This window comes from Rutidosis leptorrhynchoides, chromosome 8 (genome assembly GCF_046630445.1).
Source record: "Rutidosis leptorrhynchoides isolate AG116_Rl617_1_P2 chromosome 8, CSIRO_AGI_Rlap_v1, whole genome shotgun sequence".
NCBI lineage: Eukaryota > Viridiplantae > Streptophyta > Magnoliopsida > Asterales > Asteraceae > Rutidosis > Rutidosis leptorrhynchoides.
The window spans coordinates 292,409,625-292,425,201 of NC_092340.1; the positions used below are offsets into that span (position 1 = coordinate 292,409,625).

General features: G+C 35.9%; 1 protein-coding gene across 1 annotated transcript; it reads right to left on the bottom strand.

Annotated features, from left to right (window-relative positions):
- Positions 1-2,378: 2,378 nt before the first annotated feature.
- LOC139864310 (uncharacterized) lies at positions 2,379-6,342 on the bottom strand. Its single transcript, XM_071852889.1, has 2 exons — positions 6,286-6,342; positions 2,379-3,239 (listed from the first exon to the last, which is right to left on the bottom strand). Exons 1-2 carry the CDS (start codon positions 6,340-6,342, stop codon positions 2,379-2,381), a joined length of 918 nt encoding a protein of 305 aa, XP_071708990.1.
- Between the last annotated feature and the right edge of the window lie 9,235 nt (positions 6,343-15,577).

Consider the following 15,577-nt stretch of genomic DNA (forward strand, 5'->3'; position numbering starts at 1 on the left):
ATCCATGTCTATATTATTATTATTATTATTATTATTATTATTATTATTATTATTATTATTATTATTATTATTATTATTATTATTATTATAACAATTATTTTATTTTATGCATTGTTATTTTAGGGATGTTAGAGAAGATAATGACATGGCGTTCAAGTGACGTCAATATATCAATGACTTGGCCGCCATGTTGACTATATTGCCTCTAAATTTAATAGTTTTTTCAATTCATAATCCTTTTCTAGTCAAAATTAAAGTATACATTCTTTTTTGTGTTTTAACAAAAGTGAAATTGTCTTTAATGTCAGTTTGGATAACTTATGTTACTTTTTAATGATATTTAGTAGAATTTTTGTGGGATTTTAGTAGGGTGATTTACAAATTTTGAAACCCGTATAGATAGTAAGTGAATAATGTTTTCAGACGGGGGATTATTTATTTGTGTTTAATCTAATTAAAAGCAATGGCCCAATGTTAGTTGTAATTAAAAATAACGTCAAGTATCGAAGGTCAATACCCATTACCCAATTCATATTCACATAGTAATTAAATTGATTGAACATGATATGTCACATTCACATACTTGTCTATATGAGGTTGTTAGGGAGGCTCGGTTATAGAAAGATTTCGTTTTAGATAGTCGTTTTCTAGGTGCAAGGTTGTTCGTTTCACCTGTCTTTTTGTAATCCTTGTTCATGACGTTTTTTTTTTGGAAAACGACCTCGGTTTCTATATGAGTTTTCGTTTTTTTCGAAAAAAAAAAAAAAAAAAAATGAATTTCTTCATAGACCAAGTAAAACGTTTACTTTTGGTGAAACAAAAAATATTGTTAAACCATCAATTGGTTACTTTTTTTAATATGTTATCACTGCACATCATATAGATCATACATATGTCATCAAAAATCTGTAATAACAAGGAAGTTAATAACTTGGTCAATCATCCTACTCTGGGTAGTTAATAACCATGACATATATGTAAAATGAATAATCTATTACTTCTTTACATCTTAATACACACTACCAACCTTTTCACCTTACTTTCCTACCTAAGTGGACTTCACCATTTTCTTTTCATTTTCCTCATGATCATGATCATGATGATGCTGGAAGCTCATATACAATTAACATGAATGATTATTTTTTTTATTATTGCTTCTATTAATCGAGTCAAGAGCAAACGTTGATTTATTGGCGACTTGACTGTGAGCCTAAATTGATTTCATGCAAGATTTAAAACCTATGGAAATTTGATTCTACCATTTTAATGACGTCTCATTTTTTATTTTTTTTATATTTTTATATTTTATTTTTATTTTTCAAAAATTTTCCTGCTTATAGACTAAAAGTCCTTTTAGAAGCAATCTCTATATCCATAGAACATTGAGAGAGATAGCTTTCTGTCTTTCTCCTAGGATGGGGGAATGATTTTCTACATGTCACCTCCCGCATATCTCACATATACGGAATTGGATTTTGTTGTTGTTGTTGTTGTTTATTTTTTTTTTATTATTATTTATCTTTTTGGCAAAAAATACTCAAACTTTGGCGAAGTGGTGAAACATGTATGTTTATTTTATTGACATCATGGCCAAGGAGAGAATTATAGGAGGAGGGAGGGGCTCTAGGCCTCCCAAAAAAAAATGAAATTAATAGCACTTTAAATTATGGGCATTTGAATATGAATCTTTGAATTAACTAAATGAAGTCTATATGAAACAAAACCGTGTTACCTGTTAAATCTTTAATATCAATCAAAGGTTCACCATTTATTAGAAGTGATAAAGGTTATCATGGTGGGGAACCTTTAACCCCATGCACCCTTTGGATGCCAACTGTACGCGGGTCAGCACAGCCCCGGGCAAGTGTGGTCGGAACCAACCCCTGTCTCAGCGCCTAATACAACTGGTGGCCGAACCGAGATTCGAACCTTCGCCATATTAGAAGTGAATTGCCAATTGACTAGGTCAACTGAGCATTTGCGGGGCACCCTGGCCACCCAGGCTATGCCCGGATGGTTAAGGTTCACCATTTATTCATCACTTGGATATGAAATTAAATTTTAAACTAAATAAATATCGAAAATTTATGAAATCAACTTAAATTAATTAATAGCACTTTAAATTATGGGCATTTGAATATGAATCTTTGAATTAACTAAATGAAGTGTATATGAAACAAAACCGTGTTACTTGTTAAATCTTTAATATTTTTTTTTTTGAAAAGCAACAATATTATTAAAACCTCAAGAATCAGATACAGAAGGCATGGTTGCAAAGTGGGCAACCATTTACACTACAAGAACAGAAGCTCCAAACTATACTATAAGAACAAGCACAATACACAACACTAGGAAACAACTATAGATAAAATACAAGGTTACAAAGAAGAAAGGAGATCGCCTGGGTTCGTAATCCAATTTAGCCATTCATACGTATGCTTTTTGTCTCTCGTAGCTATCCATTCGAACGTCTTGGATTGAATCTCACTAAGCGCCATCGGTATGTTCCAAGATTTGTTTTCAAAAGCGGTTTTGTTTCTAAGGCACCAAATGTGATATAAACCAATCCAAACTATTGCTTGCCATAATCTTTTACCCTTTTCCGACATCGAGCTTGTATTTATCCCTTCTACCAAATCGCATAGATTGAAGGGGTTAGAGATCCGGATCCCCCACCATTTAAAAATCCGCGTCCATAAATCTCTGACCCTATCACATAAGACCAATGAGTGTTCCACCGATTCCAATCCATCATCGCACAATGGGCATCTCAAACTATGTAGGTCGACGTCTCGTTTGTCTAACTCCACTCTTACCGGGATTCTCTTTTTTTGGACTCGCCAAATAAATATCTCTACTTTTTTCGGCACTAGCGAGTTTCTTAAGGTACCTGTTTGTGAAGAGTATCGATCCAACATATTTGACTCTAGAAGATTAGTAAGCTTTTTAACGGTGAACGTACCATTCGACGCCAATCCCCACGACCATGTATCTGATGGACAGTTCGCAAACGAGAAACCCGACAGCAATTCAATCATGGCCTGCAACTCACTGTTGGTTCTCCCATTGGGCTCCCTGCTCCAGCTCCACTCGAACATAAGGCCCGAATCAGTAGCTTTTATACGATCCTTAATGCTGACCTCCCTCACCGTTTCAAGTCTGAATATCCTGGGGAAGAGATTGCAAAGTTTATCCTGACCAATCCAATGCTCCAACCAGAATGCTGTTTTATCTCCAATCTTTAATATCAATCAAAGGTTCACCATTTATTCATCACTTGGATATGAAATTAAATTTTAAACTAAATAAATATCGAAAATTTATGAAATCAACTTAAATTAATATTATATGTATGTTCAAATTAATATCATATGTATGTTCGTAAAAATTCTAAAAAAACTTATCTATAGTATCATATAAATTTCTAAAATGATAATGTCATAAATAAGGATTATTCATGCTTAAAAAAAATTAAAAAATAAAGAAAAAATTTCTAAGCCCCTCATGATGATGTCAATAAAATAATTAATTATATTAAATAAAAATATTAACATCTTAATGGTATAATATATGAAGTATTATGTACAATCTTATGATAAAATACCACATGACCATATATATAATAATTGAAACATTATGTACAAACTTATGGTAAAACACCTCATGACCATATATACAATATTTGAAACATTATATACAATCTTATGATAAAACATCTCTCATGATCATATGTACAAACTTTAAAACAAATTGTACAATCTTTTACAAAACACCTCATGAACACGTGTACAAACTTTGAAACATGTTGTACAACATTCATATAATAATTGTATTTTAATTTAAAAAAAAATTAAATTAAAGAGGCATTTGTTATTACTAATAATTATTCTTAAAATTATAAATACTAAATTTTAAAGCAAACTTTATTATTATATTATTATTATTAGTATTCAAATATGGGTTCTCTTTACGGAATTAATTACGTTACATATGTATGCGAAATACACGTCTCAATAAAATGTTATAATGTAGCTTTTATGAAAAGAAAAATAATAATTGAAAGAAATTGAAAGAATAAATGTAGCTTTTATGATAAAATTGAAAGAAATTGGTGGAAGAATAAATGTAGCTCATTTATTCTGACCAAGTTAAGTATATCAATATATTTGTAAAAGGAACGACAAGTTTCTTAGTCGGAATATGTGGTTCCATGGGTCATTAAACTAAATGACTTTAACATTTACGTTCACTTAATACCTAAAACATATCATTAAACTGTTTCGTTTAAACAAACCCGTGATTTCACAGGTCATTTCACTAGTATATACATATATATTATATTGATCTCAGCCCTACATGGAATGATGTGCATCATATGTGTGTGTATATATGGGTATGTTTATTTCATACAAATATATATTCCCTCGAGAAGTAAATAAACAAGTGTATAAAGATGGGTAGAGTTTCGAAACTTCTATCTTTTATAGCAAAAAGCCTCTCATTTTCCTTTTCACATAATCACCAAAAACTTTTTCTCTTCAAGGATTTCAAAGATACAAGCTTCTTTGTGGTTTTATTATTAATATTTGGCCTTCTCATTGTACACCTTTTATGTGGACATCCTTCACAATTTTCAAGTTCTACAGAAGAATTTGAATATCATTTCAAGTCAATATTTGTCTCTACATTAGAATTAAGTCCAATGTCATATAAATTTGATGAAGAAACATCATATGACATTAGTAGTATCACTAATATTGTAGAAGAAGATGATCTAGATGATTTTATCCCTCGTTTAGTTCATTTGGAATTAGTCAAGGGAGCTATTGGGAGCCATGATGACTATGATCCCTCATTCGATTCGATCGTATCGAAATAATTAATCAATGACTCCACAAAGAGTGATGAAGATGGTTACGATAAAATATTGATGATGGAGATTGATCATAAGAAAAAGTGACGTCAATAGCAAAGAAGATGATGATGATGTTAATGAACTTTGGGTGTAACACACTCGTGTAGGGAAGACCAAGATTTGATATGTGGATTTGAAGCAAAAGGTGGTGTTACGTGTTTTTTGATTGGTTGATTCATTTTATGCAATTGGTGTGAGGTGGACATTTGTAAATATTTGTGAACAAATTTTGTTATTGTGTGAGTTTGCATTTAAAAGGATAACAATAATAATAATGTGTAACTGGAATTTAATTTGATATAATTAACTTGGTAGGCTGCGTCACTTAAAATCTCGATGTATTTTTCAAACCTTTTCTTATATACCTTTTTAACCTTTTGGGGTATTTTACGTCGAATACATCGTATTCGTAATGTTCTCGGTATTTACCGTGAAAATACTAGCATCTCTAAAAGTGGTAGAAATCGTGCTCAGACCAATTCTTGGGAGTAGCTTGTCGAGCCTATGTATTATCGACCTTGAACTTTGTCATATTCTTCGTAAACTCGCCCGCTTTCGACGAGCCAGTAGTAGCATGTGAAGAACCCAACTAGGGATGGCAAAATGACCCGTACCCGATGGGGAAACCCGAAACCCGTTATAATTGGGCCGGGTCTGACCCGAGTCCATCGGGTCATGGGCCGGGTATGGAGATGGTTACAAAAAAAATTCCGGGTCATGAGCCGGGTATGGGGATGGTTACAAACCCGTTTACCCGACCCGTATACCCGGCCCGAGAAATTTTAATAATAATTTTTATGTAAAATTTTAGTATTAGTATTATATTGTTAATGTATGAAATATTTCTCTTATTTATTTTGGTAGCGAGTATAATTTTATTCAATATAATCATATACAACAAGTTTTCGAGATGTGATATTTTATATACTTTGTGTATTTGAGTATTTTAGAAACTTTTCAATCAACTTTTTGTATGTGATATTTTATAATACTTTAAACATGAAGTAGTTAAATTATTTTTCTATATTTTGATTTGGTAACTTATTGAAAAATAGATACATAATGACTAACTGGGTATACCCGTTTACCCGTGGGGAAACCCGAAACCCGATAGTATGTAAGTAAATGGGGACCCGACGGGTTTCGGGCCGGGTTTGGGGCGGAGTTTCTTAATCGGGTTCGGGTCCGGGATTACATAAACCCGACCCAAACCCGACCCGATGCCATCCCTAAACCCAACGCATGTAGATCCGTGGTAAATAGGCATTTAGGGGGATAGAAAAATCGCCGACAAACTTGAAACGCCTAAAAAAATTTAAATACATCGCCACCCGTGAGGTTATCCTCATAATCCACGTCCCCATACATACCTTGTGACCCGCAAGAGAAAGACTCTCGCGTCGAAAATTCCACAAACCCAATTTCATAATGTTCGCGACCTATGACACAAGAGTCGCGCAAAGCACACCACCACGCGAACAGCAAGGCTTGGCTCGTGATGCGCAAGTGACCTCTACATAGGGTATTTTCCCGTTTTGACATTTGACCCATTTTTAATTTCTTTTTCATTTTCATACACATATTGGGCCCAAAACTTATCGGTCTCATATTGTATGCTTTCTAGCCTGCCTCTTTCTTGAGCTGGCCATGGAATAAAAAGTAGATTTGTATTTGATTTGTGAAGTGAAAGAATAGTCTTGATCTTATTGACTTAATTCCATCTAAGAAGTAGAAGTATGGTCGCTAAAGCCCATCTATTCAATAAGATCGTCGCAAAATGTCTTCATAAAAGATAATAAACGACAATATTATTGCGGCCACATGTTAGAGAAGACTTTGTCGTCTACAAAGATTGTTAGTGAAGACAAAGAGGGCTATTAAATGCGACCAAATAAATAAAGAGTATATTGTAACTTGTTTATGTAGGCAAATATATATATATATATATATATATATATATATATATATATATATATATATATATATATATATATATATATATATATATATATATATATATATATATCTCCAAGAATAAACCGGTGAGGTTTTGGTCAGTCTCAACCATGACATACTTCCTGTCAGGACTAACTGCCACATTAGCGACACATCAACATTTTCTCACCATGACTAACCCAGGACTAAACACTCTCAACCATGACATACTTCCTCCCATTCTTTAACTATATTATTTTTATTTAATTAAACAAATTACAACCGTTTGAGTTACGCGTACAACCTATTCAATCAATCCGTGTTGAGCTATGCTTCGTGAAGATAAACACGAGGACTAAAGGATGAGGGCTAGAGGGGGCATGTGATTCCCATCCAAGCCCTCCTAGACTAAAGGTAGGGCGATGTATGGGTTGGAAGTGGCCTTACAGAAACTGATTCAATTCCAGTGGTCCAATAAATGATGTTTTGTCCAATTACAATATTAGCGATTTACACATAAGTCATATTAAAGACAACTGTAAATAGATTTCAAAGTTCTGTCAGATTTTAAATTCGAGTGCTTAATGGCATAATCATCTTTTGACCTTTTTCATCATCTATATTTCAGCCAACAAAAGCAAATGGTCAACAAAATCAAATGATTCAATTGATTGAACATTGATTGTGGATTTATGGTATTCAATTCAATGTGATGATGATTCAAAAGATAAATTGATCGGAAGAAAATTTTGTGATTGTTGGGGAAGAATTAGAAGAAATGTGTGGGTTGATGGTATTAGGAAGAAGATGATATATTTATCATTTTGTTTTCGTGTGCATGATACATGTTAAGAGTTAATAAACTTTTTAATGAATATTAATTTGAGGGACTATTGTTGTGCACTAGGTAAAAAGTCAGGGACCGCCAATCCATTTATTAATAGATAGGGACCACTGGTATAGTTTGATGTAAAAAATACTGGGACTCGGTGTAATTTACTCTCTATTTATTTTTTGAACGGTAAGAGCACTAGAAATTGTAACACCAAATTCAGTGGGTAATTTGAGTGTCTTCCAAGATATTGAAATCTAACACTAAAGTTAAAAGTGGAGAAATAGTTTAGTGACTAGTTTATTTTTAATTAAATATTATTTAATTTAATATATTTTATATAACAATTACTAAATAAAACATAAATTCAGTTAATAAAAAATACAATGCTTAAAAAAGAGACAATACTAAATAAAAAAAAAAAAAAAAAACAAGTAAATTAAAAACTACATCGAAGACTACATTTGAAGATTAGCCCAAAGTTGTTCAACCAAATCCGATCGTAGGCCTTCATGCATATCCTTATCACTTGATTCTTTCGTCCTTCTTCTGTATGTTTCACACCTCTCGATTCAAGTTGTTTTCATATTAGAAACTGGTTCATAAACCCAATCATTTCCGGAAATGTTAAAACCGTTATCTTCAATAATTATATCGTGTAAGATGACGCGTGTATACATTAGTTGTTTCACAACATTGATGTTGTAAGTTCTTGCCGGTTGTTGTAGTATATGCCAACGTCCTTGTAGAATACTATAAGTCCTCTCAATATTCTTGCGTACCCCTACTCGTTTCTTCAAAAAGTAAGAACGTTTTTCATCATTTGCGTTTGAGAACGCCTTAACAAATTATACCCATCCGGGTAAATTTTGTCAGCTAAATAATATCCTCTTTTGTACTCAACACCGTTTGCATGAAAAGGTATGACTTCCATTACCTCATTAAGCACTAAGTTGAATAGATCACTAAAGTTCAGCACATTTAAGTCTTTATTCAACCCCGCAACCCCAAAGAAAGCATGTCAAATCCAATCATATGATGTTATGCGTAACATCCTCAACTAGGCCTAGCTGTAAGATTACTAGTTTGCCTTTAAGTTTGTGTTGTGTTATTATATGCTTTTATTTTTATATAAAATTTATTATTATTTAATAATGTGATTAGGACCAGTTTGTGACAAGGTCACGGAACAGGTTTTTTTATTTAATTTGAACTTCATTTGAGTCGCCAAATTACGTACGAAAGATATCAGATAACTGATAGATACCCGTGCATTGCCCATTTCATTCACTTTCTAGAATATTCACATCCACACTCGTTCTTCATCTTTCTCAACTACCAAATCCTAGATTTCAAATTCTTGTTTTTGAGCTCGAATCTTTCATACCACCTTGTTCTTTGTGATTAACTGAATCTTTTAAGGTAGGAATCATAACATTTCATGCTTGAATCCTTGTTAAAATTGGGTTTTTGTGTGAGTTTGTTGAAAGTGTGTAATTTGGGTCAAAGTGGTTTGATTTGGTGTTGTTTGTGTCAAAATCTCGTGGGTTTATGCTTCTACGTGTTTAGTATACTTGATTTGGTTAGTTTTGGGGTCAAAATCGAGATTTAGAGCAAGAATTGATGATTTTAGCTTGAAACCCGTAGGTTAGCTGTTGCTGCTGCTGAAGAACACAGCCGTATGATTGGAGCTTGTAACCGTACGGGTACATTGTGTAACCGTACGGATGCAAGTGCAACCGTACGGATGCAGCAATGTTGTGCAACCAGACCATAAATGTAACATCCTCAGACAAGGCTTAGATGTAAGATGACTATGTTGCCTTAGGCATAATTGTGTGGTTAATTATGCTTTTATTTTAGTTGAATAGTTTATATTATTTTATTATTTGATTAAGACCAGTTTGTGACAAGGGTCACAGAACAGGTTTGTTTATTTAATTTGGACTCCGTTAGGGCAGTCAAATTAAGTACGAAAGTTATCAGATAACTGGTAAATACCCATGTGTGATGGGGTATGGGATTAACCCCAATTAAATGTATAGTGTTGTCCTTTTTCTTCGCATTTCTTCTTGAATATTCCAAACACCCCGTACACTCTCATCTTATTCCATCAAACCCTAAATTCTTAATTGGTGTTCTAGAGCTCAAATCTGTTGTATCATCTCGTTCTTTACAATTTATAGAGTCTACTGAGGTAAGAATCAAACAGTTTCAAGCTCTAATCTTTGAGAAATTGAGGTTTTTGTGTCAAGTTTGTTAAAAGTGCAAATTGGGTCAAAATGGTTGATTTTGATGTTGTTAGTGTCAAAATCTTGTGGGTTTGTGCTTACTGATGTTTAGTGTAGTCGATTTGGTCAGTTTTGAGGTAAGAAACGAGCTCTAGAGCAAGAAATGGCGAATTTTGGGTTAGACCCGTAGCTATGTTCATCTTCTTCATCAGATGAACACACTCGGCCGAGTGTCTTTCGACACTCGACCGACTGTGTAGATGATCGACCGGTTGAGAGACACACTCGACCGAGTGTGCCTGAGTTCTGACCAGATGACTGATTATACTCAGTCGACCAAGTGAGAGGACACTCGACCGAGTGTGTGGACACAGTCGACCGACTGTGTGAGTCAGTCGACCGAGTGTCTTTGTGGGCAGAATATTTTACTAAGTGTTGATGTCTAGCCGTTATGCTGTCCGTGTGACTTATCATAATCAGGATGTAAATTCTGAAAATGCATAAGTGTTAGGTGGACTTTTAGTGACACTTTTTATGACTGGTTTTCAGTACTGTGCTAACTTGAGTTGCCTTATATTTAGGTGATAAGGATAAGGAAGCCACTCAGTGATAGATTATCTGAGTTAGTTTCTGGTATTCGGTGAGTGGTTCTATCTCCTGATAGAGTATTAAGTAGCTGACAAGCTACTTGTTCAGACTCTTTACTCTTATGTTTATATCCAGTATGATTGCCATGTGTAGTTAGATATTGCCATGCTAGTTAGGACGATTGTATGACTGATTATCTGTGATCTTATGTGCGCACTGTTAGTTGGACACCAACCGAGGCGGCAAGGTTGGGAACCCACCGAGGCGGCAAGGTAGGGTTGATGTGAGGTCGACCGTGGTAGCCTGGTCGGGTCTTGATGTTATTGATTGTTCATTATAGCATTAAAGGACGCATGTGTTGCGTCTGGACGGTTATGCAGCGGATTCAGTAAAGCGGACTATCGGTGGACTGTAGCCTGATCAGCTAAGTTGTGTTCTCGTACAAGCCGTCGGTCCTCATATTGTCAGTTGTTGTATGCTAGTTCAGGACGTTAGCATATCTGTGACTTTTGCATGTTCAGTTGCTTATGCTTGGTCTGTTAGATAGTATCCATTCACTTAGCAGTTGTGCTAATTCCCCCACATTTCCACCCCTTGCAGGTTTAGGTAGTGCTGGTTAGAAGGGTGAAACAAACGGGTTTGAAGACATGTTTGACTATGTGATTAACTCTGATGTTTTCTATTTTAATGATGTTTTCACGTAACACCGATGTTTTAGAATATTGTAATAACTTTAACTAAGTTGATTTGTTAACTATGGTTTGTAAGTATTAACCAGGGTTATTTTAGTAATTAAATGTACTTCTGCTGTGATAAAAAAAATCAGGGTGTTACAACTTGGTATCAGAGTGTGGTTTAGCAGCAAGTACGTGCGCGTATTTGTTCCTAAACCCTAAGTTAAGTCAAACATGTAAGTGGGATGGGGGCTAAGTGAATGTAGGATGTTTGTGCATGTTAGTGTTTAGTAAACTAACAGTTATCCACTAAGCTTTTGTGCGAGTATTTTATAACACAGATGGCAGATAATAGAGATGCGAACGCTACAAACCCAATCCACCCCAGAACGTTCAGTGCTCCAGATGTGGAGGATGAGGCAGAGGTTTACGATGCTGAATATGTGCATGAGCTTGAAAGTAAGTTTAAGGAAGCTCAGGAAAAGATTGCTGAGCTTGAGTTAGCTAGACAGTCAGGTAATGAGGATACACCACTAGGTTTTGCCACTGCTCAATCACACACCGTACCACAGATACACCAGAATCAGTACCAATACCCATTACAGAACCAATTTCCTCAGCATGTCATACCACCACAGAATTACTATCAGTACCAAAATCCCATGATGATGAACCAAGTTCAGCCACCCATATATCAAAAATCATTTCCACAACAGCAATTCCAACAGCAATACCAGCCACCAAAAAGATGCACCTTTAAACAATTTCCGAGATTGTGGACCGTCTCCGTTCTTGGGAAGTTCAGACCCAGCTGTGACTCTCAATTGGTTATGAGAGGTTGAGAAGGCATTTGAGGCCTGTCAGTGTGAACCAGAACTGAAGGTGACTTATGCCAGTAGGTTATTGAAAGACAGGGCTATGGTGTGGTGGGATTCAGTAATAGCAAGTGTTCCTCCAGAACAAGTTAAAATGATCACTTGGGAGCAATTTTACGGAAAGGTATGTGAGCAGTACTGCAATGTGTTTGACATGAACAGAATCAAGATGGAGTTTTTGGAGATGCAGATGATGCCGCAGATGTCAATTGATGAGGTGATTGAGAAATATATGGACAAGTTGAGATTTATACAACAATGGGTGCCTGATGAACAATCAAGAATCCAGCATTTTGTTATTATGATCTTGCCGGAATACAGGACCGACGTTGTCTCAAGCTTTTGTGATGGCAAAGATGGTGGAAAGTGATGTAAGAGCAGCTAGGGTTATGAACTTTGGAAGTGTTGCACCGCATGGTAGTCAAGCTACCAGTCAATCGGGTTCAAAGTCTAAGAAATCTTTTGGGTTTAGACAAAAGGGTAAAGTGTAACATCCTCAGACAGGGCTTAGATGTAAGATGACTATTTTGCCCTTAGGCATAATTGTGTGAATAATTATGCTTTTATTTTAGTTGAATAGTTTATATTATTTTATTATTTGGTTAAGACCAGTTTGTGACAAGGGTCACAGAACATGTTCGTTTATTTAATTTGGACTCCGTTATGGCAGTCAAATTAAGTACAAAAGATATTAGATAACTGGTAAATACCAGTGTGTGATGGGGTATTGTATTTAACTTAAATATATAAGCCATGTTTCAGCCATTTCTTGAGGTTTCTTGAAATTTCTTCACACACACCGTACCTATTTTCTCTCCTACTTGAAACCCTAATTTCTTAATCTCATTTTTGGAATTTCAATTGTGTTACAAAGCTTGTTCTTACTGATTTCGCGATTTTCTCAAGGTAACAATTCGTGATTTTCAGTTCCAAATTGTTAGATTTGTGTGGTTTTAGTTAGGTTTTGTCAAAAGTGGATTTTGAGTCAAATTTATCCAAATTGGTGTTGTTGATACTTAAAACTAGAGGGTTTGAGTCCCTAAATATTTTCCTAACATGTTGTGTGTCGATTTTGGGTTAAAAACATGTCTGAAAACAAGATTGAGTGATTTTGGTGTGAAACCCGTCAGTTTTTGCTGTTACAGCTCGATGAAGTGCATGTGCAACCGTACGGATGCAGTGTGTTGGTGCAACCGGGCATAAAGTGTGCAACCGTACGGATGCATGAGGCAACCGTACGGATGGACTTGCAACCGTACGGATGCATGTACGATCGTATAGATGCAGATCATATCAGTAGTATTGTTTATTTAGCTGTTTTCTAGCTGTTATGCTGTCCGCGTGACTTATAATAATCAGGATATAAATTCTGAAAATGCATAAGTGTTAGGTGGACTTTTAGTGAAACTTTTTGTGACTGATTTGCTTACCTGTACTGTTTTGTGTTAACAGACAGAAACTAACTTGATTTGCCTTATATTCAGGTGATAAGGATAAGGAAGCCGCTCAGTGATAGATTATCTGAGCTAGTTGCTGGTATTCGGTGAGTGGGTCTATCTCCGGATAAAGTATTAAGTAGCTGACACGCTACTTGTTCAGACTCTTTATTATTATATTTATGCCCTGTATGAATACCATGTATAGTTAGATATTGCCATGCTAGTAGGACGATTGCATTACTGATTATCTGTGATATTATGTGCACACTGTTAGTTGGACACCAACCGAGGTGGCAAGGTTGGGAACCCACCGAGGCGGCAAGGTAGGGTTGATGTGAGGTCGACTGTGGTAGCCTGGTTGGGTCATGGTGTTACCGATTGTTCAGTATAGCATAGAAGGACGCATGTGTTGCTTCTGGACGGTTATGCAGTGGAGTCAGTAAAGCGGACTATCGGTAGACTGTAGCCTGATCAGCTATGTCGTGTGCTCGTATAAGCCGCCGATCCTCATATTGTCAGTTGTCGTTATATGTTAGTTCATGACGTTAGCATATCCATGACCTTTGCATGTTCAGTTACTTATGCTTAGTCTGTTAGATAGTATCCATTCACTTAGCAGTTGTGCTAATTCTCCCACATTTCCACCCATTGCAGGTTTAGGTACTGCTGGCTAGTAGGGTGATTCGTACGGGTTGAAGACATGTTTGACTATGTGCTTACTCTGATGTTTTCTAATTTAATGATGTTTTCACGTAACACCGTTGTTGTATAAATTTGGTTTGTAAACAATATTATGTAAACCTTAACCAGGGTTATTTTGGTAATTATATACTTCCGTTGTGTTTAAAAAAAATCAAGGTGTTACATAAAGGTAATCAAGCAAGTTCAGGGTCTGGTTCAGGAAGGAGAGAATGGTGTAAAGGTTGTAAGTCTTCTCACAGTGGGCAGTGTTTAGAGACAACGAGAAGGTGTTTAAGATGTGGTATGGTATGTCATGAATCTCAGGGATGTTTCTTAAGAGAGAATGTGTGTTGGAGTTATCATCAGCCGGGTCACCGTTCAGCAAGTTGTCAGGCGTCAAAGGGCGCAAGTTTCGGGGCAGTGTCAGGGGCGCGTTCGGCATCTGTCGGGGGTTCCACAGCCTCAAGTGGACAGAAGAGAAAGAACCCACCGAGTGCGGAAGCCAGGACCTTTTAGATGACAGTTGAGGCAGCAACTAATAATGATGACGTCATAACCGGTATGTTCTTGATCAACTCAATACCTGCTAGAGTATTGTTTGATTCGGGTGCAAATAGGACATTTATGTCTATATATTTTTGTACTAAGTTAGGGTTACCTGCTACTATGCTGTCTGAGCCTGTTAGAGTGGAGGGAGCTGATGGTAAGACGGTTCCAGTCACAACGTATGTGTCTGTGGCTAGTATAGAAATTGATGGTAGACCGCTTGCTATGTCCTGTTTAGTATTGCCTATCCCTAGTTTTGATGTAGTATTAGGGATGAACTGGATGAGCCCACATAAGGCCCACATTAAGTGTGATAAGAAGATTGTGACCTTTCGTTTGAATGATGGAACCCGTATTGTGGCCCGAGGGGAACGAAATGGGTTCAGTTTTCCATTGATCTCTATGATGAAGGCGAAGAAGTCACTTTCTAAAGGGTGTGAGTCTTTTATGGCTTATGTTATTGACGCTAAGATAGAGAAGAGATCTTTTACCGATATTTCGGTGGTTTTGAAATTTCCTGAGGTGTTTCTTGATGAGTTACCGGGGTTGCCGTCGGTAAGAGAAGTAGAGTATAAGATTGAGTTGGTTCCGGGAACAACTCCAGTAGCTAAGGCTCCTTATAGGTTAGCACCTTCTCAAATCAGAGAGATGATGTCTTAGATACAAGAATTGTTAGACAGAGGGTTTATAAGACCGAGTTCTTCACCGTGGGGTACGCCGGTGTTGTTTGTAAAGAAGAAAGATGGTACTCTGAGAATATGTATAGATTATTGAGAATTGAAAAAGAGAACGGTTAAGAATAAGTATCTGTTGCCTAGGATCGATGATCTGTTCGATCAGCTTCAGGGTGCGTCATACTTT